This window comes from Felis catus, chromosome D3 (genome assembly GCF_018350175.1).
Source record: "Felis catus isolate Fca126 chromosome D3, F.catus_Fca126_mat1.0, whole genome shotgun sequence".
Classification (NCBI taxonomy): Eukaryota; Metazoa; Chordata; class Mammalia; order Carnivora; family Felidae; genus Felis; species Felis catus.
In genome coordinates this window covers 10,190,489-10,212,649 of record NC_058379.1, presented here as the reverse complement: position 1 = coordinate 10,212,649, position 22,161 = coordinate 10,190,489, and the positions used below count along the sequence as shown (strand labels likewise).

At 47.5% G+C, this 22,161-nt stretch overlaps 1 protein-coding gene across 2 annotated transcripts in view; it reads right to left on the bottom strand.

Moving 5' to 3' along the window:
* PTPN11 (protein tyrosine phosphatase non-receptor type 11) overlaps window positions 1–22,161 on the bottom strand; it is a 79,882-nt gene that overhangs the window by 17,105 nt on the left and 40,616 nt on the right. Inside the window, exons 7-12 of one of the 2 annotated variants that reach the window (XM_023241436.2) lie at window positions 13,912–14,008; window positions 10,763–10,842; window positions 10,481–10,639; window positions 5,867–5,998; window positions 1,667–1,833; window positions 139–206 (exon numbers count right to left, since the gene is read on the bottom strand). In XM_023241436.2, coding sequence (XP_023097204.1) covers window positions 139–206; window positions 1,667–1,833; window positions 5,867–5,998; window positions 10,481–10,639; window positions 10,763–10,842; window positions 13,912–14,008 — 703 coding nt within the window. The remainder of the gene's footprint in view (window positions 1–138; window positions 207–1,666; window positions 1,834–5,866; window positions 5,999–10,480; window positions 10,640–10,762; window positions 10,843–13,911; window positions 14,009–22,161) is intronic. The other variant, XM_023241437.2, reaches the window with a different exon arrangement.

Here is a 22,161-nt window from a genome sequence, read left to right as displayed (position 1 = left end):
CTGGAAGTCAAAGTCCTCAGCCTAGATTTTGTGAAAATGTTTTAACATTCGGATTCCCCCCTAGGCTATTTTCACCAGCATTTTCCTTCCATAAACTAAAAACAGGAACTATAGCTTCTTGCCCTCCAGATGACCTACCTTTCTCTCTGATGATGTCAATAAGGATATCAATCACAATGAACGTCCCTGTCCGGCCAATTCCAGCACTGTGGGTAGAAGGACAAAGCAATGACAATGGAGTCATTCATGGGGGTTTCAGACTCAAAACCAAGCTAGTAATATTAACAGAAACGATGTCTGCTCTTGGGAGTATTTATAAGATTGTCTATTTGTATTTGAGAATAGATTAGCTAAGAGGGCTTGGGAATTAGTCCAACCTATACTTGGAGCCCGGCTTCTCCTGTACAACGTGCCTGAGGCAAGTCCCATACACTCTGGACCCTCAGTTTCCTCATCTGTGAAATGGGGATGATAGTATATGCCTTACAGGCTTGTTATGTGCATCAAACATTAGTAATGTATGAAAAACACAAAGCACAGAGGCCGGCACACAGCAAGTACTCAATAAACAGTAGCTTTTTGTGTTTTAATTTTTTACTGTTTCCTTGTTTTTCAGAGAGAGAGAGAGAGAGAGACAGACAGAGCGTGAGCAGGGAAGGGGGCAAAAAGAGAGACAGAGACACAGAATCTGAAGCAGGCTCCAGGCTCTGAGCTGTCAACAGACAGCCCAATGCTTGGCTCGAACTCACAAACCATGAGATCATGACCTCAGCCGAAGTTGGACGCTTAACCGACTGAGCCGCCCAGGCGCCCCAACAGCTTTTTAAAAAGGGAATTAAGTTTCACATGCAGCTACTTGTCCAACACATGGATGAGATCTGGGAAACTAAACTTGCCCCAGCAAAACCATGAAGCCCAGATGTGGGCACTAGAGGCTGTAAACTGTGGCGAGAGGCCATGGGCGTGGCCTTCGGAGGCCTGTGTGGGGAGTGGTCCAAAACCTTGAAAGTAAACAAGTATATTATCAGGAAAACATGCACCTTATTTCTGTGGCAGAAGACAATACAGCCATAATTAAAGTGATGAATCCTAAGTCACTATTATTAAAAAAGGAAACTGGGGGCACCTGGCTGGCTCCGTCGGTTGGGCATCTGACTCTTGGTTTCGGCTCAGGTCATGATCCCACATTCTTGGGTTCGAGTCCTCGTGTTGGACTCCATAGCTGGCAGCACAGAGCCTGCTTGGGATTCTCTCTCTCTCTCTCTCTCTCTCTCTCTCTCTCTGTCTGTCTCTCCCTCTCCCTCTCCCCTGTGCATACTCTCTCTCTCTCTCTCTCTCAAAATAAACATTAAAAAATATTTTTAATAAATAGAAATAAATAAAATGGAAAAACAAGCAAACATTACGAGACTACATAAGGGCTCCCTGAGAATAAGGATGATGCTCCCCCCTCTGCCCTGCTACCACCAATACCTGGCAGTCCCACAGGACCTAGGAGAAATACACTCTCGGGGCAAAGTGTCCCTCAGTGCAGTTTATGCATGCCTCGAACAGAGATTAAATTTTTCTCACAGGTAAAGAGCTGGGGGTGGGTAGGTAAAAACAAGCCCTGGGCATTAAGAGACAGGCCAGGCTGCAGCCTGGAGAGGTGGCAGGGGCCAGTCACCTGCAGTGAACTACCACAGGCCCCGCGTCCATAATGCTCTCTTGCTTATGGTGGACCTCCTCCAGGAAGTCCAGCACGCCCCCGGGGTCACTGGGCACTCCGTGGTCCGGCCAGGTCCGAAAGTGGTATTGCCACACGGTTCTCTCTGTATTCCCCTGGAGTAGAGCCAAGAAAAACCAGAAAAGAATTAAATAAATCAAGGGGTTGAGGAATCGCCCCGTTCTGATCTTTCCCAGAGCCGATGTGAGCCAACTGCTCCATTTAAAGGTCATCTTTGCAAGTTTCCCAGATCATTCCTCCTTTTGGATCTGGCTGAGCAGCCCTGGAGGCAAGTCTCTGCTTCTGACATAAACCAAAATGTCCAGTATAGCAACGCGTTCCTCAGGAAGCTACAACCTGCATCACCTCTCTGAATCCTCAGCGGCAGGCAATGCCTCCTTCCCTCCTCCTCCACGCATAGCTCAACTCCAGAGGCAACTGAGGCCCCTGGGTCCTGGGGCTCTCTTCCCAGCAGATGAGAAAACAGCTATCCCCTCAAGACACATTTGCCTATTTCTCTTTTTATACCCAGCCCTCCTTCCCTCCCCCAAAACATCCACTTTTATTATAGTATCACGGTATTTTAAGTTTCTGTGTAGTGCAAAGTAGGTAAAAAGACAGGCTTTGCAATCAGAAGGCTGGGTTTTAGGCCCAAATCCCAGCATTCATTATCACTGTGGTCTCCAGACATGTCTAAGCATCAATTTCTTCACTTGCAAATGGGAATAATAAGCTCTCTCACAATAACTACCGTGAGGATTAAACAAGACCGATAAACACACAGCCACTACTTGGCAGCAGCAAAAGACTCAGCCACTGATGCTCGTCTAAGGAGAGGGGCTGTTAATAAAGGTCAAGACTACAGATGACCAGCTGCCTGGGGGGCTCAGTTGGTTAAGCATCCGACTCTTGATTTCAGCTCAGGTCATGATCTTACGATTCGGGAACCCAAGCCCCGCATCGGGCTCCGCACCAGAGCCTGCTTGAGATTCTCGCTCTTCCTCTCCCCCTCTCTCAAAACAAATAAACATTAAAAAAAAGAGTACAGAAGACCAAAAGTACCGCGTTCCAGATCTACCCAGATGAGGCCATTGTAGCAGCTCTGTTCACTGCTACATGCTCACTGCTACATGTTCGCGCTACGGATCTGAAGGCAACCCAAGCTACTGACATTTTAAAGGAGATTTTGAAAAGAGAGAGTAACTAAGCCAGGGTCCACCACCAGTGACTTTCAAGACATCCAAGGAATAGGAACCAGAACTAAGAGCTTTTCTTGAAGTACGTGCATTTAATTTACCGATGCCACGATACAAATTTTTCTTAATGTTACCAGTTGGCTAAGGCTCAGGGGCCACATGGGTCACAGAACAGTCAGGGAATGAGACCCAGCTGCCCTGCACATCCATGCTCCTCCTCCTTGGTAACCTCTGTCCCAAGAGATCTCCGCCAGGCAGTTAGGAGTTTAAATGAGATCGTGTCATAGCACTTTAAAGAAAAAATGTAATGTGTTATATAAAAAGCAGGTAACACGTGACCAGCAATTCTGGAGAAATAGTCTGTCCCGTGTCAGCACCTGAATCCACGAGTATAAAACACAAACCCAAATGCCAAACTTTTCCTGTACCTGTTGTTCAAAAATCTCTGTTAACAAGAATATGGATGGTTTATTACTAAAACTGAAGAAAAATCCACCTGCTACTCAGAAACGCCTGATAACAGAAAGATGGGCGGTTAGCTCTAAAACTGAACACACCTACGTGGAATCTCTGGCGAGCGTCCCCTAAATCTCTTTCATTTCCGTTGCTTCTGCTGTGCTTTTCCAGCTTCTCTCTCCATCTCTGCAGCAGAGTAAACCTCCCCCCACCCCACCATCAGCAGAACCACACCCCCACTGACATCAGAAGTTCTAGCAACTGGCCGGGCTTCCAGTTCGCTTTGGTGCCCTGACCACCTCGTGGAACTCAGCAGACTGCCGGGCCCTCGTCTGCTCCCCGCCCGCCTCCCCCTGCCCCCTCGTTGGGCTTGGGCGCCACATACTATGCTGACAATCCCCTCCACTGCATCCCTCCCCTCCCTCCACCCTCACTCCATCCACTCCATCCCCGGGAAAAGCCCCAAGCCTGGGCAAAACCAACCACCCACCTTCTCTGTTTTGTACCTAAGGAACAGGGATTGGTGTCACTAAGTGTTCACGTTTGCCACCTCAACAGGGTGCTCAGCACTGCCCAAAATCGTGCTGGATTCCCCTCATGTCTGCTATTACTACATTACCAGTCAATACTTTTTCCACCTTCCCACATAGCTCGTCTCTGATTCCCAGTTGATGGCCTGGCCTCATAGAGGACAGAGAGAAAATCCATTTCAGCTCCTCTACCCACATCTGTGGCCACCTTCTCCTCTTCCCGTTCTGCTGTCACAGAAGGACGAACCCTCCACCCACCACGATGCCCTGGGTCCCACCTCTCTCCTCGCCCAAGCTCCGTTCCTGCCTCCCTGCCATCTTCGCTTTGACGTCTCAAAGGCATCTCACAATTTGCGTGCCCAGAAGGCTGCCGACCCTCCCTCCCCCCTCGAATCCATGGCCACCAACCCCACGCTCTCGCTAGAAAACTGGAGGTCATCCTTAGTGCCGGCCTCGACCCTTGTCCACACTGTCGCCAAACCCCTTCTACTCAGTTACCTCCCAGAGGTCCCCTTCTGCCCACCGTGCCACCTTTCACCTGGACGATTCAAGCCCTGCCATCCTGCACACCTTCTGCCAGCGTTTCTGGCCTCGTCACAGCACCACCGCCCGCTGCGTTTGGTTCTTCCTCCTCCTCCTCCTCCAACTGCCCAACTGTGCCCCACGTCCCGCAGGCGCCACCTCAAGGCATCCGTCATGTCCGTCACTCCTCTTCCACGTTTGTCCTGGCATATTAGATGCTATTCATTTCCAAAGGCGGGAATAAGAAGCCAAACAAGAAAGACCAACTGCCAGAGTCCCTGGGATCTGACCTAGAGGGGAGGCCGTCAGACCCGGACCACCGCAGCGGCCTCCTAACAGGCGTGCTGGCCACTCGGGCCACCTGGCCTGGACTCCCCACCCGAGGCTGTCAGACACCTTCCTGGCACGCGGCTCTGTGTGTGCGTTCGCTTGGCGCGATCACCGTCATGGGCTCCGGGGCTAACCACCGCATGGGGTTCGCATTTCTTAACATGAGGGTTAAGACTTCCCAACTTGGTCCCGGCCTCTCTCCAGTCTATCCCCTCCATCCCTCACTTGCCTTCACTCCCCGTAAATCCCGTGCCCCTTCCATCTGCACTGCAGTGCCAGGGCTCACGGGGACACCTCCCTCTGGGAGCCCTCTCTCCACCGTCTTCTCCGGTGGAAACCTCACTCAGAAAAGCCCCGCCTCTTCTGAGACAGTCTCCCTGACGCCCTGGCTGGAAGGACGCTCAGCCTCTGCAATTCCAGGCACTTTGGATTTGTTACAGCCCGCGTCCGCTCTGCAGCGCGACTATCTGTTCCTGTGGCTTCTCACGGCTACGCGATTTTAATTCCTTGAGGACAAAGGCTTCATTCGCCTCTGTGTCCCCAAAAGGCCTTGAGAAAGTAAGTACCCTCTCATCATGAAATTAAAATGAATCCAAATCCAGCACCGTTTTGTAAAGTTAGTCACTTCAGCAACAAACTTAAACCACGTGCGGTTAAGATCTGATGCCATGGAATCTGATCACTGAACAGGCCTCAGGGGCTTTACACCTGCTGCTCCCACACCTGGAACACTCCTCTCCAGACACGCTAGGTGCCTGGCTCCCCCACCTTCAGCTCAAGTGACACAGCCTCAGAGAGGTTACTCTGATACAGCAATCTCCCTGATTACTCCATCTCTGGTACCCAGTCACTTCTACCGAAACGTCCTGGAGCCCTTGTAGACTGAGCACAATCGGAAAGCTTAGTTGGTTGTTTATTTTTTAACCTTCCGTCTCCTTAGGCTCTGAGGGCAGGAACTGCACCCGTCTTGTTGCCTCTGTACCAGTATGCATCTGGTACACAGAAAGCACCCGACCAGTGAGCGAACGAGAGCATGGATACATGCAAACGTGGGTAACCCCATGACCCCGGATTGGTGCACACCATAACCAGCTACCAAAGTCTCTAAAATACGACAATATACTTACTTGTCCAACCTTCGAAAGTTTAAGTTCTCTTAACGTATAGTCATGAGCGGCGCTTTCTTTGACGTTCCTAACACGCATGACCCCATATTCTTTTAGAGCACACTCGTCAGGCCAGTATTTGACACATTTACTCTGGAAGGGATCAGAAAAAAGAGTTAATCTCTGTGAACTCTGAAATGAAAAGCCCAAACCAGCGGAAAATAAATGTTCGAGTCCTGCTTAATAACCAAGCTAAAGAAAATGCCCTGTCTGGCATCTGTTAGAGTTTCAAAGAAAGGGAAAAACAAGTTCGAATAAGAAAAAGCAGGTGCTTGGAAAGCGGGGGAGAAGGGGGGAAGAGAAGTCAGCCTTTGCAGAGTCGTCTGATCTAAGATGCATGTGAAAAGAGGGTCAAGGATTGTTTATTTACCTCTAAGGAACCAAAGACGCAGAGTGAGGGCCTAGCCATTTGAGGGTTCTGCCTAGCCACCGCTAAATTCTGGATTCCAGGGATCTGCCTGTCACTCCACAGGGGAGCCAAGCAATCACTCTAGAAATGGATGGGCTGCCCAAAGAGCCACACTGTCTGATTCGCTTCCGTACCCGCGTAGGAGGACTCCGTGCCTTATCTAACCCAAGTGTGAACAGCTCCAGCACCGAAAGGCAGCGATGCGGTTTTGAACCAGCTGCTTTTTCTATATCCAGATCCATCTGATACCTACTACACGCGTCACCTTCGCTTAACTGGGTGCCTGGGCACGCCAAGCCCGTAATAGCTGCTGGCTTCAGAGCAGACAAACCGAAAAATATGGCACCAAGTAAATCATTCTTGTTGCCAAAGAGGAAGATATGTAGCTCAATGAGAGATGAGTCTGTATGTATTTGGTGATGTGTCCTGGGCAGAGGATGTTTTTGCGTTTTGGTTTTTTCTGGGAGTGGACTTTCCACAACCACCAAGATACCTATTGAAAAACCAAGCGACATCAGCCAGAGAAATTTAGCTTTCATGCTAGGAAGACAAAGAAATTCGGTTATAAAACTATGAATAAGAGAGCAGCTGCAGGCATCCCCAAAGTCAATGATTAATTGAAAGGGGGGGGGGGGGGACATGGCAGAAGACAGTTGACCAGAAGTATTAACAGACGGTGCAACTTTTTTTGCCTGGCAATGGCTCACATGGTCTTTTATTATTATTCCGAATTCAGCTTTCTCTTCAGTATTCTGTAGATCCAATACCTCTTTGACAGACTTGATACAATTTTTATTATCCCCAAATAAGCACTTTTAATATTAATGGTACTCAGTGCTGTTGCTGGCCAATCAATTCTGTGACTGTTGGCTGCTCAAGAGACTCAACAGAGAACAAAAAATTAAATCATAACTCTGAAAACATTTCAGCTGACTTTGAATTATCAGCAGACTACTGCGGCCCTCCTCCTAGTTTTCCAAACTCTGGCACAGACTTTGGCAGACAAATCCTACAATGTGAGAGCTAATGCTTCAGTTTTTAAACTAAAGCCCAGGAATCAAAAGGAATTCAGAGTCTGGGTTTTCTCCTGTGCAATGGTGGGAGGGTGGGAGGGACCTGAGAGAGCAGGTTGTCAGAACCACCTGTGGAGAGAATATGTCCATTATCCTCTCCATCTGGGACTAAAAAGCATATTCGGGAAGCAGGTGCAGACGTGGGGGCGGAGGTGAGGAGAGGGGCAGAGTGATTTAGCCCAGTGTCTGTCTATTCTAGGAGTTTCCGGCGGCTCTTCTTGAAAGGGACGAAAACTAATTCTTCTGAAGTGACACAAGAACCCTTTCTTCATGCCTCCCGGTCCCCTGAGAAGAGGTAGCCTCCTATGAAGCGGACTAAAGGCAGGACAGAGGGCTCAGTTTTCCATTCTATACGTAGGGCAGGTAACAGTCACCTGAAGCAGAAACTAGGAAGACGTTTTGCCCTGTCCATTAATTCAAGAACATCTCATGTTACTGCACACAGCTGCTGGAGGAAGCCTTTGTTTCACAGGGACCAGATCTAGCCTCAAAGGTTTTCAGAAGTGCTGAAACTAGTTAGCACAATGATGAAAATCTTACAAAATCACACTGCCCTTCAAAACTGATAGGAAAATTACATTAGAGCACTAAGATCCAAATCACCCATCTGTCTTAGGTTTAACTTGCAGATGACTGCTATATTCCATGAAAATTTTATGCAAACCATTTAAAGTGTAACTACAAAAGAACTTTGACTAGAACACAAAAACACAGAACTTTTCCAACTTAAAAACCCACATGGATGGGCTCACTTCGGGATAATGCACAGAGCTGTTACTCAGTGAGATCTGTCTGCTTCTCTGTAGGTGTGGGATGTTATAATTTTTAAAAACCGGAAAGGTCACAAAAAGTGTAGGGAGAGGAGTACTTGGCATAGACAGCTGGGGAGCGGGGTGTACACGGGGACAACCACTCTGGGGGCAGTTTGGCAGAAGTTATTAGAATTTACAACATGCATACCCTATGACCTAACATTTCTTTTTCTTGACATCTACCCTAGAGAAACATCTGCCACACGCACACATACACAAGCAAGAATAAGATTATTCACTTCAGCACTGCTTGTTAAGAGCAAAAACTGAGACACTTAAATGCTCAACACATAATGGTGAAATAAATTATGGTATATCCTTACCATGGAAAATCATGCGATTACTAAAAAGAAAGAGGCCAATATGTACTAACAGTAGATATTCAACCATTCACTTTGGTGGGGCCCAAAATGCACAACAAAATTCATGTATGAAAATACTTTTACATACGGTATTTTTCAGAAATTAGTACTATAGACTTCATTAGGCACCTACAGGTACATAAATACACGCATATACGTAAATGTTGGTATGTTATGTCTATAGTGATGCCTCCCATACACGTATGTATGTAAATGCCAAGAAGACAGCATGGAAGAATACACATTGCACCGGTCACAGGGATTTCAAATGGGTGGCCAAGGGATGGTGACAAAGGCAACTTTAACCATAACGATAATGTGTTTGGATATTTACATAAATATATGCTTGAATAATTCTAAATAATTTACAGAATTTTTTAATGTTTATTTATTTTGAGAGAGAGACAGACAGACAGAGTACGAGTGGAGGAGGGACAGAGAGAGGAAGACACAGAATCCGAAGCAGGCTCTAGGCTCTGAGCTGTCAGCACAGAGACCAACGCAGGGCTCGAGCTCACAAACCATGAGACCATGACCTGAGCTACAAAGTTGGACACTTAACCAAATGAGTCACCTAGGCACCCCTTCAAATAATTTTTAGATGTCTACAAGTCATGATAAGTATGATTTATATGACCAGTGAAATCACTACTTGTTAGTACTCCAATCCTTTGAAGGTACTAGATGGGGCTTTTCACATTCCCTTCTGGACTTCTGCTCCTGGATACAATAAAGTAACAGGGATTGGATTTACCCTTCCACCTCAGACAACTAAAAAACAGGAAAAATGAAAAGACATATATAATAAAATTAGTAAGAAGGACATTAAAACAGTTATTACAAATATACTCCATATGTCCAAAAGGTGTAAATTAAAAAGAGACACATAGACGGCATTAAAAACGAAAACAGGGGCACCTAGGTGGCTCAGTCAGCTAAGCATCCGACTTTGGCTTAGGTCATGATCTCACAGCTCATCAGTTCAAGCCCCACGTCGGGCTCTGTGGGCCCGTCCACAGAGGGGCCACGTCCAGCTCAGAGCCTGGAACCTGCTTCAGATCCTGTGTCTCCCTCTCTCTCTCTGCCCCTTCCTTGCTTGCACGGTCTCTCTCTCTTTCTCAAAATAAATAAACATTAAATCAAAAACAATCTTGAAACGAAAACAAAAACAAATGGGTGGTGGGCACTAAGGAGAGTACTTGTTAGGACGAGAGCACTGGGTGTTATACGTAAGTGATGAATCACTAAATCCTACTCCTGAAATCATTATTAAACTATATGTTAACTAACTTGGATTCAAATGAAATTTAAAAATTAAAATAATAATAATAAGAGATTTTTACATATAAAAAGAACCCAAAACAATAAAACTTACAGAGATGAAAAAGATAATATCTGATGAAAGATGAAAGATGAAAAGATAACACACCGAATAGTCCTAACAGCAGAAGATACACCACAGAAGGAAAAAAAATCAACCTGAGGACATACAGCAAAACAAACTGTCCAAAATGAAACCGGGGGGGGGGGGGGGGCAGGTTTCTTGAAACACCATCTGCCAGAAGTCATTCACCATGTTTTGCAGGGGGTAGACAGCCGAGCAAAATGAGCAGTCTCCATGGGCCGCAGGATAACGTCAAGCAACCTAATATACGTGTAACTGGTGTCCCATGTTTGAAGAAATGAGAAACATTTCCAAATTTGAAGAAAACTATAAAGCCCATAGATCCAAGAAGCTCCATGAACCCCAAGCAGAAGGAACATAAAGAAAACTACACCAAAGCCTGTTATAATCACATTTCTTCTACTCTCTTTCCTCCAGAGGGTCAGAGTAAGCCTAATTTGTTTATTCAATTGTTGACATGGTCAACCTGACATGTCTGATACTTCACAGTTCATCAGAAGAGCGTGGAGTGTACCTTTCCTCTCTCCACTTCTTTCGTCGTCATGACAATCACTCGCGAGTTTTCTTGAAACACCATCCGCCAGAAGTCATTCACCGTGTTTTGCAGGCAGCCTTGTGTGGCAATGTAACTCTTTTTGGGCTTTGAATTGTTGCATTTGGTTTCAAACTCAGGCTAGAAATTTAGGAAGAAATTCCTTTAATCACTGGAAAGTTGCTTTCAGGTCACAAGAAATACAAAACACAAAAGATGGCTAGCAATGCCTGGTCAGAAAACATGGCAGAAAGCAAAGATTACCATGATAATATTTGCATTGATGTAATCTGAAACAGGCTCATTGGGATCACCATCATGGAGGACAACTCTGGTATGATCGACTGGAAGAAAAAGAGACCACAGTCAAAAAGTACTCATTCCTCTTCAGGACATGTCATTTCAAAATAGTTAATCCTCAACCTCGTCCAAGTTTTATTCACTTAACGATAAAACCACATAAAAAATTAAATCCTAAATGAGCACAACAATGATCCAAACACCACATGATGCCTCATAATGCGGTCTTTAAGAGGAACAAAGTAGCAACAGCAATTCCTTGGTCTTGATTATGTGCTGTGGATATACAGGATATTACCACTGGGAGAAGCTAAAGGGTACGTGGGAGCCCTCCGTATATTTTTATAACTTCTTGGGTCTAAAAATATTTCAAAACAAAAGTTTTTTTTAAAACCAAAGGAAGAGTAAGTATAGATAAATGACATGATGTCTGAGATTTGCTTAACATAATATGGGGGGAGAGGAGGAGCGGAGCAGAGTATAAATAAAACAGGACTAGGTATGAGTTGACAACGCTGGGAGCTGGGCAGCGGGTTATGTGTGGTTCTTTATACTGTTCTGTCTACTTCTGAATATGTTTGAAACTTTCCGTAATAAAATTGGTGGCTTTTTTTTTTTTTAATGAAGCACATTGAACTACAACATCTAGCAGATAAGATTTTGATAGTGTCAGCTGACCAAATTCTGTACAAAAGTACATTATTGGGGGGCACCTGGGTGGCTCGGTTGGAATCGTCTGACTTCGGCTCAGGTCATGATCTCACGGTTCGTGGGTTTGAGCCCCGCTTCGGGCTCTGTGCTGACAGCTCAGAGCCCGGAGCCTGCTTCGGATTCTGTGTCTCCCTCTCTCTCTGCCCCTCCCCTGCTTGCACTGTCTCTCTCTCAAAAATAAAATGAAAAAAATAAAAATAAAAATAAAAAAGTACCTTAGTGGTATAGAAATCTGAGCGCTCTACCTAAGCAACTTATCTTATAATGGGAATTAGTGATATAGTTGTATGTCTTACACTCCCCATCTCTAAAGAAATAAGACGTTAATCAAGAGGAAGCATCTGACTGGGACCTTTAAGAGAGGAAAAGGCAACGACACTCTCTTCACATAACTGCAGATGATTGTTCCTGTTGCCTTTTCCTACATCCCTGCATCTCACTAATGAGTTCCATTAGGCCTCCTGAGCAGAAAGGAAAACTTAGACATAAACAGGATGAGGCTGCCCCAAGGTCATCAGGACCATGCTGTGGCTCAGACTGATTCTCTGCAAATTCCTATTGCCTTTTCTCACTATTATGAATGGCTGCATTTTCTCCCATCCTCATCTACACACATTTCAAATAACCGTTTGGATGTGATGGACATATGTATCATGTATGCGTCCATATGTATGCAGAGAGAGCAAGACTGTCTCTCTCTCTCTCTCTCTCTCTCTCTCTCTCTCACACACACACACACACACACACACACACACACACACACACAACAGATTTGCGATACCTGACATAATGGCTTGGACCCAATGAGACATGAGAGCAATGCTCACCAAATTGGCTCATGCATCCCAATAAACTTTGTAAAGTTTCTGAACACCGAAATATATACACATGTATATACAAACATGCCCTATTTTTAAGTTTGGTAAATACATTATGCATGCACTGCCATCAATCTGTATGTCAGATTTAAATTTTTCTTTCTTTCTTTTTTTTAGACACAGGATATAAATCAAGAGAAGTTCTGAATGTTCCTTCCCTTCACCCCAGCGGGCCGCCTTGCACAGCCCGCTCTGGCGATCCCTCCAAGAGCGTGGCGCTCAGAGCAGAGACTGTGCTCTGTGCCCTCAGGCTCCTGTGCCAGTTCTCCCGTTGGGATCTTGCTAAAATGGTCTAGAAAACCGGGGGAATAAGAACACCCGCTTTGTGCACATGTGGTGTAATTCAGTGACACAGGCGCAGAGTCCGGTACAGAGCAGCCCTCAGGACACGCGCGCTACAACAGCTGTTTAGTGCCATCTCTAGGGTCCTCGCCACAGGCCTCCATCCTTCCTCTCGTTCCCTGTGGCTCAACTTTGGCTCTACCAGGCAGCATCTGGGTAATTAAGTGCTTTACGAATCCCTTAGGGTCCTCTTCGGAGCAAAGTAGAATGCACCTGTATCTCCTGTAACTCGAGCTCAGAGGATCAGGGAGCAGAGCAGTTCGGGTCCTTGGGAGGAGGCTGCCTGTTCCCCAGAAGAGGGAACGGAGGCCCAGACAGAGGCGTGTCTTCCCAAGATGCACGGGCTGAGCAGCGCAGTGCAAGGACACAAGTCTGGGACCTCTGAGGGTCATGGTGTGGCCTGCCCCTGGGAGATGGCAAGCCCTGAGATACTCACTTTTATTTTTTTAATTAAAAATTTAAAAAAAAAATTTTTTTTAACGTTTATTCATTTTTGAGAGATGGAGAGAGACAGACCGTGAGTGGTGGAGGGGCAGAGAGAGAGGGAGACACAGGATCCGAAGCAGACTCCAGGCTCTGAGCTGTCAGCACAGAGCCTGACGTGGGGCTCGAACCCATGAACCCTGAGATCATGACCTGAACTGAAGTCGGATGCTTAACTAACTGAGCCACCCAAGCGCTCCAATTTAATTTTTTTTAATGTTTATTTATTTTTGAGAGAGAGACAGACCACAAGCGGCGGAGGGGCAGAGAGAGAGGGAGACACAGAATCCCAAGCAGGCTCCAGGGTCTGAATTGTCAGCACAGAGCTCAATGCGAGGCTTGAACCCACAATCCATGAGATCATGACCTGAGCCGAAGTCGGACAACTTAACCGACTGAGCCACCCAGGCTCCCCTGAGATTCTCATTCTTAGGCAGACAAAATTAATTAACAAAAGGAAATGACACATTCAAGACCGCCTGGTGGCCATTTTACCCAGCACGAGCATCACAGGAACTCAGTGAATGACATCATCCTTTCCCACCGCATTTGATGATTTTGGAAACTGCTCACAATCGAAAAAGCCTAAGGCCTCGGCTCTGCTAAGAAGACACGGAGCCCCTGGGAAAAGTTACAGGGACGCCGAGGAATCAAACTCTCCAAGAGTGACTATTACTGGACAGAATATTAAATACTTACAGGGTAGGATGTTTTTATATCTATTTTTGTTCTTATTTTCTTGTCTCTGACCCTCTTTTCTGCTGTAGAGAAGTTTGCACTCCTGTTGCTGTAGTGTCTGGAGAGGAAAAAAAGTAAATATTATTGCGTGTCGAAAGCTTTAAAAAAAAAAAAAAAATCCTGGCTCAGCATTTCTGCTTTGGAACGTTATCCTTGGAAATGTTCAGAGTTGCATACAACAGCTACAGAAATGCTCATCTTAACGCTGTGTCAACAATGTCAAGAACAATTTCCAAGAAGAAAGGACGGCCTGGACAGCGCTACCATTAATTCACACAAACGGGTGTTCTGCGACCATTAAAAAAAAAAACGTTCTTGGGGCGCCTGGGTGGCTCAGTCGGTTAAGAGTCTGACTTCGGCTCAGGTCATGATCTCACGTTCATGCGTTCGAGCCCCATGTCGGCCTCTGTGGTTCGAGCCCCGTGTTGGCCTCTGTGCTGACACCTCAGAGCCTGGAGCCTGCTTCAGATTCTGTGTCTCCCTCTCTCTCTCTGCCCCTCCCCTGCTCGTGCTCGGTCTCTTTCAGTCTCTCAAAAATAAATAAATGTTAAAAAAAAATTTTTTTTAAATGTTCTTGGAGAATTTTTAATGCCTTGAAAAGATGATCAGAGTAAACATTAAGTGAAAAGAAGGTCAAACTTCCAAAACAGTGTATTACATAAGCCATATGTCTGCATTAGCCTATGTATATGAGAAATGGCAAAAGAACATATACCAAAAAAGTAATGCGAGTGCTTTTTTTTCGGGGTACTAGAATTATGAAGCCTTTTCTTCATTTTTTTAAACTTTGTTTTTTTTTTGCCTTAAGTTTTTAGTGGATAAATATTTATTAGGACAGAAACCTTTTAAATTTTTAACTTTTTAAAAAATGTTTATTTATTTTTGAGAGAGAGAGAGAGAGAGACTGAGCACAAGTGGTGGAGGAGCAGAGCGAGAGGGAGACACAGAATCCAAAGCAAGCTCTAGGCTCTGAGCTGTTAGCATAGAGCCCAATGCGGGGTTCGAACTCACAAGCTGTGAGATCATAACTTAAGCCAAAGTCAGATGCTCAACCGACTGAGCCACTCAGGCATGCCAGGAAAGAAACCTTTTATTATTTTTTTAATGTTTATTTATTTTTGAGAGACAGAGAGAGAGGACATAGGTCAGGGAGAGGCAGAGAGAGAGGGAGACAAAATGTGAAGCAGGCTCCAGGCTCTGAGCTGTCAGTACAGAGCCCGACACAGGGCTTGAACTCATGAGCTGTGAGATCATGACCCAAGCCTAGGTCAGACACTTAACCGACTGAGTCACCCGGGCACCCCTAAGAAACCTTTTAAAATAACAATTATTGGGAACGAAAGTTGGGACGCCTGGCTGGCTCAATCACAAGAACGTGTGACTCTTGATCTTGGGTTGTGGGTTCGAGCTTCACATTGGATGTAGAGATTACTAAAAAACATAAATAAACTTAAACAAAAAAGACTGAGAGCCAATGAGCATTGGTGTAGAGCATATAAATAATGGCTGTGATCATGCTCTTGACTTCATGATCTGCTGCCTACTTTTACCGTCGTTTAATTCAGAGCAAGCCACATACTACCTCTCAAATTCGGATATAGTAGAAGTGGTACTGGGTACCACTGGATCACGGGCATGCAAGCTTTGCTCCTCCTATCCCAGAAACCCTATGCCCTAGGCAGGCAGCGTGAGTCTGCTTGCGTCGACACAAACACCCACTCCCTACGTTTTCCCCAGCCAGGGAGTAAGGAAGGGAATGTCAGGTTCTTACAGCCAGTGGTCAGGAGGGACTCCCCTTCAGGGAAAGGAGGTGGGGAACGCGATCTGAGAGAGCCACAGAGGGGCTAGCCCCGGCAGAAGAGGGGTTGTGGGGAAGCGAGAAGGACCAGCTGCAGAAACAGACATGAAGGTGCAGAAGCCAGGCAGAAGCATGTTCAAGGGGTTAAGGTTTTATTTTCAAAATTACAGAAAGGACCTCTTTGAAGGACCATTAGTTTCTAAAAAGTCTAATGTGTAAGCGGAATTCACAAATGGGCAAATCAAGGGGCACCTGGTGGTGGGCTGAGCATCTGACCTCCGCTCAGGTCACAATCTTGCGGTTCATGAGTTCGAGCCCCACGTCGGGCTCTGTGCTGACAGCTCAGAGCCCGGAGCCTGCTTCAGATTCCGTGTCTCCCTCTGTCTCTTTGCCCCCTCCCCCTCGTGCTCTCTCTCTCTCTCAAAAATAAATAAACATTTAAAAAAATGGCAAATCAAGAAAGTGGAAGGGACACTGAATAAAGAGAAGAAAATACATGTGTGCTATACACGTATATATAAATTCCAAAATGGTTAGCCCATCAAGGTTTCTATAAGGAGCAACAGTCAATATTGCATAGCACAGTGGCCCGCTAGATTTCCATTTCATTTATCTGAATTTCACAGACAGGTATGAAAGTCGAGATTTTAAATTGCTATTTGACTCTCAGTTTGAAAATGCAATAATTGGCCTTGACACACAGCTCATAACAAAAGTGGGTACCCAGCTGAAACCCAGGCAGGACTAAACTACAATGTACACAGACCTCGGATGATGAGACAGTCATTCCAATTCTTAAAAGGAGCTCGGATTAAGTAATTAAGGCCATTTGCCTTCTGCGAGCTGGCATTTCCTCTGAACTGTGAGCCAGTCTTACTGAGCAACACTGCTGTGTTAGGAGAAGAAGGTTCAGTCTTGATTTTCAGACATTAAGGTGAGGTTCAAAAAGAAGCCCAAACTCTACAAGCTGACTCAAGCACTTAAAAGCCAAGCAAGTGAAGAGAAACAACATCAACAAAAGCTATAAGCTGCTTGATTCAAAACAAACCTGACAGTGACGCGTTCAAGTGCTCACTTACGAAACATACCTCGCATGATGCTTTGCTGGCGGAGGCACAGGCCTGAGCTGTCTCTATAAAAGGCAAATTTCACCCAGACCCTCCCTTGCTCAGGCTCCAGGGTCTACCCCGGCCTGCAACCAAGTTCCAGCTTTTCAGAACTCACGCTCCTCCTCTTCTCTGCCTCTAACCTCAGCCAGTCTGTCTATGCCTCAGCTTCCTCGAGCGTAAGGTGGGGAAAATCCTAACTACCTACCCCACAGGGTCAGTGCAAGAGTTAAGGGAGATTACTGCAAAAGGTGCAAAAACACGGCACATTGGTTGGACCATCTATTCAGGTCAGCCAGGGGCTCCCCCAACCCTGTATCAAGTTACCAATCGCCTCTTTCATGCGGATTTGGGGTCTGAACAGCACGCAGGCTGAGACCGGCCTCTGGGCCCCAGGGTCTTCCAGAACGGACAAGCCCCAGAGCGCCTGCGTCCCAGGCACAGTCGGTGCTAACTGGCAGCGGCTGGCAGTTGTCACAAATTAGTAATGACCAACTGTGTGTCTCTCCCCCCAGCTCCTTCCTTAGTGCCCATTAGCCCATTCTCATCTGCGCCTGGGGCCCACGTTGTCTGAACACATTTCGTTTTCCACAGTGGAAGGCTGCCCTCCATCCAGAGTGAGGCTGAAAATAAAAAGAAGGGCGACTTTCCCTGCTCTGCCTGCAGAGGCTCCCCAACTGCACCCGAGACAATCAGCTGCCACCTGCTATGGGGTGCTTCCTCCCCAGCGCCAGGCTGATGGCCGGAAGAAGCGGAAGACTATCCAGCGAGCCGGCCCCTGCACGTCACAACCCTTCCATGGTTTATCTTCCACAACCTCCTCCCCAGCAGTCCCGGTGGCACACAAAAAAAGCTGCGAACGACCTGTCAGGCTAAATGTCACAGTGTCTCCAGCCCCATTCTCCACTGGGCAGTGGCAGGGATGCTAATGATAATGACAGGCAGAAGAAGGGACAACGTAAAGCTGGGATGCAAGATCCCATTTTCCCAAGTAACACCACAAAGAGTTTGGATCAAATGCCGAACACCTCAAAATGTGCCAGAGGTTAGTTACCATCGCCTGATTGCATGAGTCAAAACAGCTCTAGAGCCAAAGGGATTGTATCAGATTTTAAGTCTTAAAAAGCACCGAGAGAAGCCAATTCCCTGATCCACACTGCATATTTACAAGTGCCCAGGGCTGGTGCACCTGGCTGGCTCAGACAGTGGAACATGCAACTCTTGATCTCAGGGTTGTGAGTTCGAGCTCCACATGGAGTGTAGAGATGACTTAAAAATAAAATCTTAAAAAAAAAAAAAAAAAAAAAAAACGAAGAAGAAGAAGTGCCCAGGAGCATGACCAACTGTGGATGGGACAAGTGCTCACGTGCAGAACCATCCCCTGACATTTATGACCAGGGAACACTCCTGCTTCCCACCCCCGGGGCCCCTCCCAGCCTAAATGCCAGGGGCAGCGTCCCCAGTCACTATAATGACCGAATGGGACCCCCACAAGGCTTCAAAAGCCCTGATTGAAAGCCACTGGACCTGGCTCTTGGCCAGAATGTCAGGAATCCAAACAGAGGAGCAGGATCAAGGAGAGACAGACAGGCAGGAAACACACTGGCAGAACCACGCATCCCCAGGTACCACGACAATGACAAGGGCCCAGTGACCATTCTGCCTGCACTGTTCCGGGCAACGGGGACAAATCACAAAAGTAACACCAGCAACCATCAAGGCCGGAGCAAACCACAATTACCTTGCCTTTAAAAACAGAACTACAAGGGCGTATATACCGCATGGGGTAAGGGAGGGGTGGGGATGGAGAAACAAGACTGGCAAAACGTTTGCCAAGTGTCAAGGGTGCGGGTAGGGGAAGAGAAGGTCCATCGTACTATCTTCTCTACTTTGGGGTATTCAAAAGCTTCGATAACAGAAGAAGGTTTTTCATGAACAAAATAAAAGCTAGAAGTGTAAAAGCTCCTACCGGCTCTGCCCCCACCCCACTCTTGGCTGCAGCCTCCCGAAGGACAGAGAGGGAGCGGAGCAAGACTGCCAGGCAGGTGGGCTCCCGGCCCTGACGCCGTGAATGATTATTAGGACAGCGGTAACCACCTGGGCAGGATCCGAAACCAGGCCTGCTACCCGGTCTGAATGACCCTCTGTGTTCCTCTGGCATCCGTCCTGTGTGCAGAGGACGCTGCAATTTCTCATCCCGTCCCCCCTGCTGCAAGCTCTGCAGTGTCGCCAGGCGCCACGGGCGGGTGAAAGCCCCCCGCATCCTGATACCACGCCGCACAGCCTGTCGCCGTTTCTCTGCTGTGGGATTTGGGCAGCCTGTCCTGAACGAGTCCTCAGCACCACCCAGGCACGAAGGGGCAGCTGCAGACTCTCAGCGCCAGAGAAGGTCCCAACTGACGGGTAAGCACTTACGAAGGTGACGGACAAAATCAACCCAAGACCTGGTTCCCCTCCCGGTGCCTGCTGTAAGCCCAGACGCCCCCGTCCTCCCAGAAGGTGGAGAGCAAGTAGGAAAATGAATTAAAAGGCATGGTGCCTCGGGGGAGAACAGGTTCTGACACACGAAACTGCAGCAAGCAGTACAAGACAAATCTATAATTAAGTGTGGAATTAATTATGTGGTGTGCAGTCTAGGGAGTGAGATCCATGAAAACTAACCGAAGCAGGTTTCTGGGAGGAGCTAAGGCCTGAAGCAGGTGAAGGATTTAGACAGGTCCAAGGAGGAAAGGAAGCCATCCCAGCAAGTTAGGGAAGGCAAGCAACGTGGCTAAGAGGCGAGAGTTCTTCAGGGTGAAGGAGACCGGTCTATGAGTCTAGAAGCCGTGTGCCAAGAAGTGGAGGCAAATGGGGTTAGATGCGGAGAGTCAGAAAAATGACGGCGGGCCTTGAAAACCAGGCAGAAGAATCTTCAACAGCTGAGTGACAAGGTTCTGACACACGAAGTTCACACCACAGCCAACCATCTGCCTCCTGGGGACAAGTTTCTCACTTCTTTTTGGGCTTTAGTTTCTTGGTCAAAATGAAAATGCTGTGTCTCACCTAGGAAACAGGGAGCCACTGATGGTTTCTGAGCAGAAGAGAGACAGGAGAAATGCTGAGTGCAGGTTCACCTGAAGGGTAAACGGAGGGTGAGAGGCAGAGGGGAAAAGAACAGTTCGTGTCTCTTGGGGTGACGAGAGCCTGTACTTCTGGTGTCAAACGAAACTCCTGTCTCCACGAATGCCTCCCTGGGCGGCCCTGAGCAGGTGGCCCGACTTCTCAGCATGCCCGCGGGTTACTCCACCTACCCCACAGGCCTGGGGATGCAATGAGATGACTTCCCTGGCCCCAAATGCGGCACCAAGTAGCCAACAGACGCGTTTCCCTCCGCCCTCTAAGAGCAGAAAGAAATCAGGAAAGAAGAATCAACAGCACTTGGTGAATGGCAGGGTATGGCAGAAACGGGACAAAGAGGAATTGAGAGAGGCTCTGAGGATTCCAGCCCACGGCGCCCCAGGATAAACAGCATGAGTGCCAGACACGGGGCCGTAAGGGGGCGGGAGGGGGTCTTTGGCTCAAATTTGAAGAGACAGAACTGTGAAGAAATACGGAAGGCATCATTTAAAAGGCAAAACCAGAGCTCAGAAGCAAGATAAACTTAGGGGGAACCAGGATAGGATAAGAATGGATGTGCTCCCCAACGAAGAGCGAACCTCAAGCAAGACGGGCGGAGGGCCCCGACCACGTTGTGGAGAACCGCTGGAGTTAGCCAGTCAGAAGAGGAAAAGGCAGCGGCCAGCAAGAGGCACAGGAAGAGGAGGAAGAAGGAATAAACCAGGTGAGTGCTGCTGCAGGCCAGAGAAACCAAGGAAAGAACACTGTGGGAATGAGGAGCTGGACGGTGGTCTCAAAGGCAGCACATGGAAGAAAGAGGCTAGAGCAAAGACTACTCGTGTCACAGTAAGAAAGCCACTGCGGCCTTCCGCCTGTTGGCTCAGTGACGGTGGAAGCAGTCACGGTCGGAGGTTAAAGGAGGCAGGAGGTCAGAAGAAATGGCCACAGCGCAGGCCCACCTGGTGAAGAAGACAGGAGACGACGGCAGACGCAGGGAGAAGCAAGGGTGGTTGGGGGCCAAAGGGAAAGGTGACACAGAGACGCGAAAGTGCCCGAAAGCACCTTCGGCTCTTACTCTCTGTAAAGACGTCAAGCGGCTCTGGCAAACTGAAATGACTCTAAAAAGGAAAACCTGACACTGGAGGGGCAAAGAACAGAACAGAGAGAGACGCTGGAAGAGAAGCAGTCCCAAGGAGACAAAGGAACTTCTCCAGGACGGAACGTTTCGCTTGCCGAATGAAACCTCCAACCGCTGCAAAGCTCTGCCCACGGGAAGGCAGCAGCTCTTCTATTCAAGCAACTGGGAGCTTTGGGACCTACGTGGAAAATCCCGGCGGCGGCGCGGGCCTGCGGCCTGGAGCACTTGCAGCCCAAGGCTGGAGCCCTACTCGGGGGCTGTGGTGAAGCGTGGTGGGGCTTGGCCACCAAGGGGAAGAGTTCTGCTAGAGATCGCCAGCAAGAATTATTATTCTAGACACAGCTTTGGGGTGCTGTTAAAGTCTTGTTTCCATAAAAGCCTAACCGTCTCGAAGCAGAATTTACAGCTCCCCTGAGCAGGATGTAATCACTTGAAAGAAATCGAACCGGCCTGTGGGTTTGAAGGCAGGCATTAGCTCCTCCTGGAGACACGTCAGATGGCACAGTGGCCGAGGGTCCAGGACATCTGTGTAGCTGTCAAGGAAGTGACTGCGCTGCCCGTGCGAATGGAAAACAGCTTCAGACCACGACAGAGAGAGGCTTGCGTAATGGGAGGAGGATGGGCTTTAAAAACAAAAATCAAATTGCTAAGGCAAACAGGCTTTAAAGTGCTGGGAAAAAATAACCCCAGTGAATATGATGTTGCGTGGGGTTTGTATGGGTGTGTGTTGTGGGGTGTGTGTGTGTGTGTGTGTGTGTGTAAGTCAGAAACAGGAGATTCAAAGCTAAAATTTTTCTGAAATTCATCACTGCCACCCTGAATTAGACCCTATTGCGCAAGTGTGTATAGATGGGTCTCGAAGACCGAAATGTGCATTCACAACCCTCAAGCAGGGCCTCCACCTGAAAACTGCAGGGTAGTAAAGAGGAACATCTCCAAGCAAAGCCAGGAACATTCCTCCATACTTTTTAAGCATCAGAAAGCCATTCCCTATTGAATATATGCAAAGCATCTAAACCTAATACCACTTTCTCTCCCTCTCCTTCTCCCCCTCTCTGTCTCACTCTCCCCCC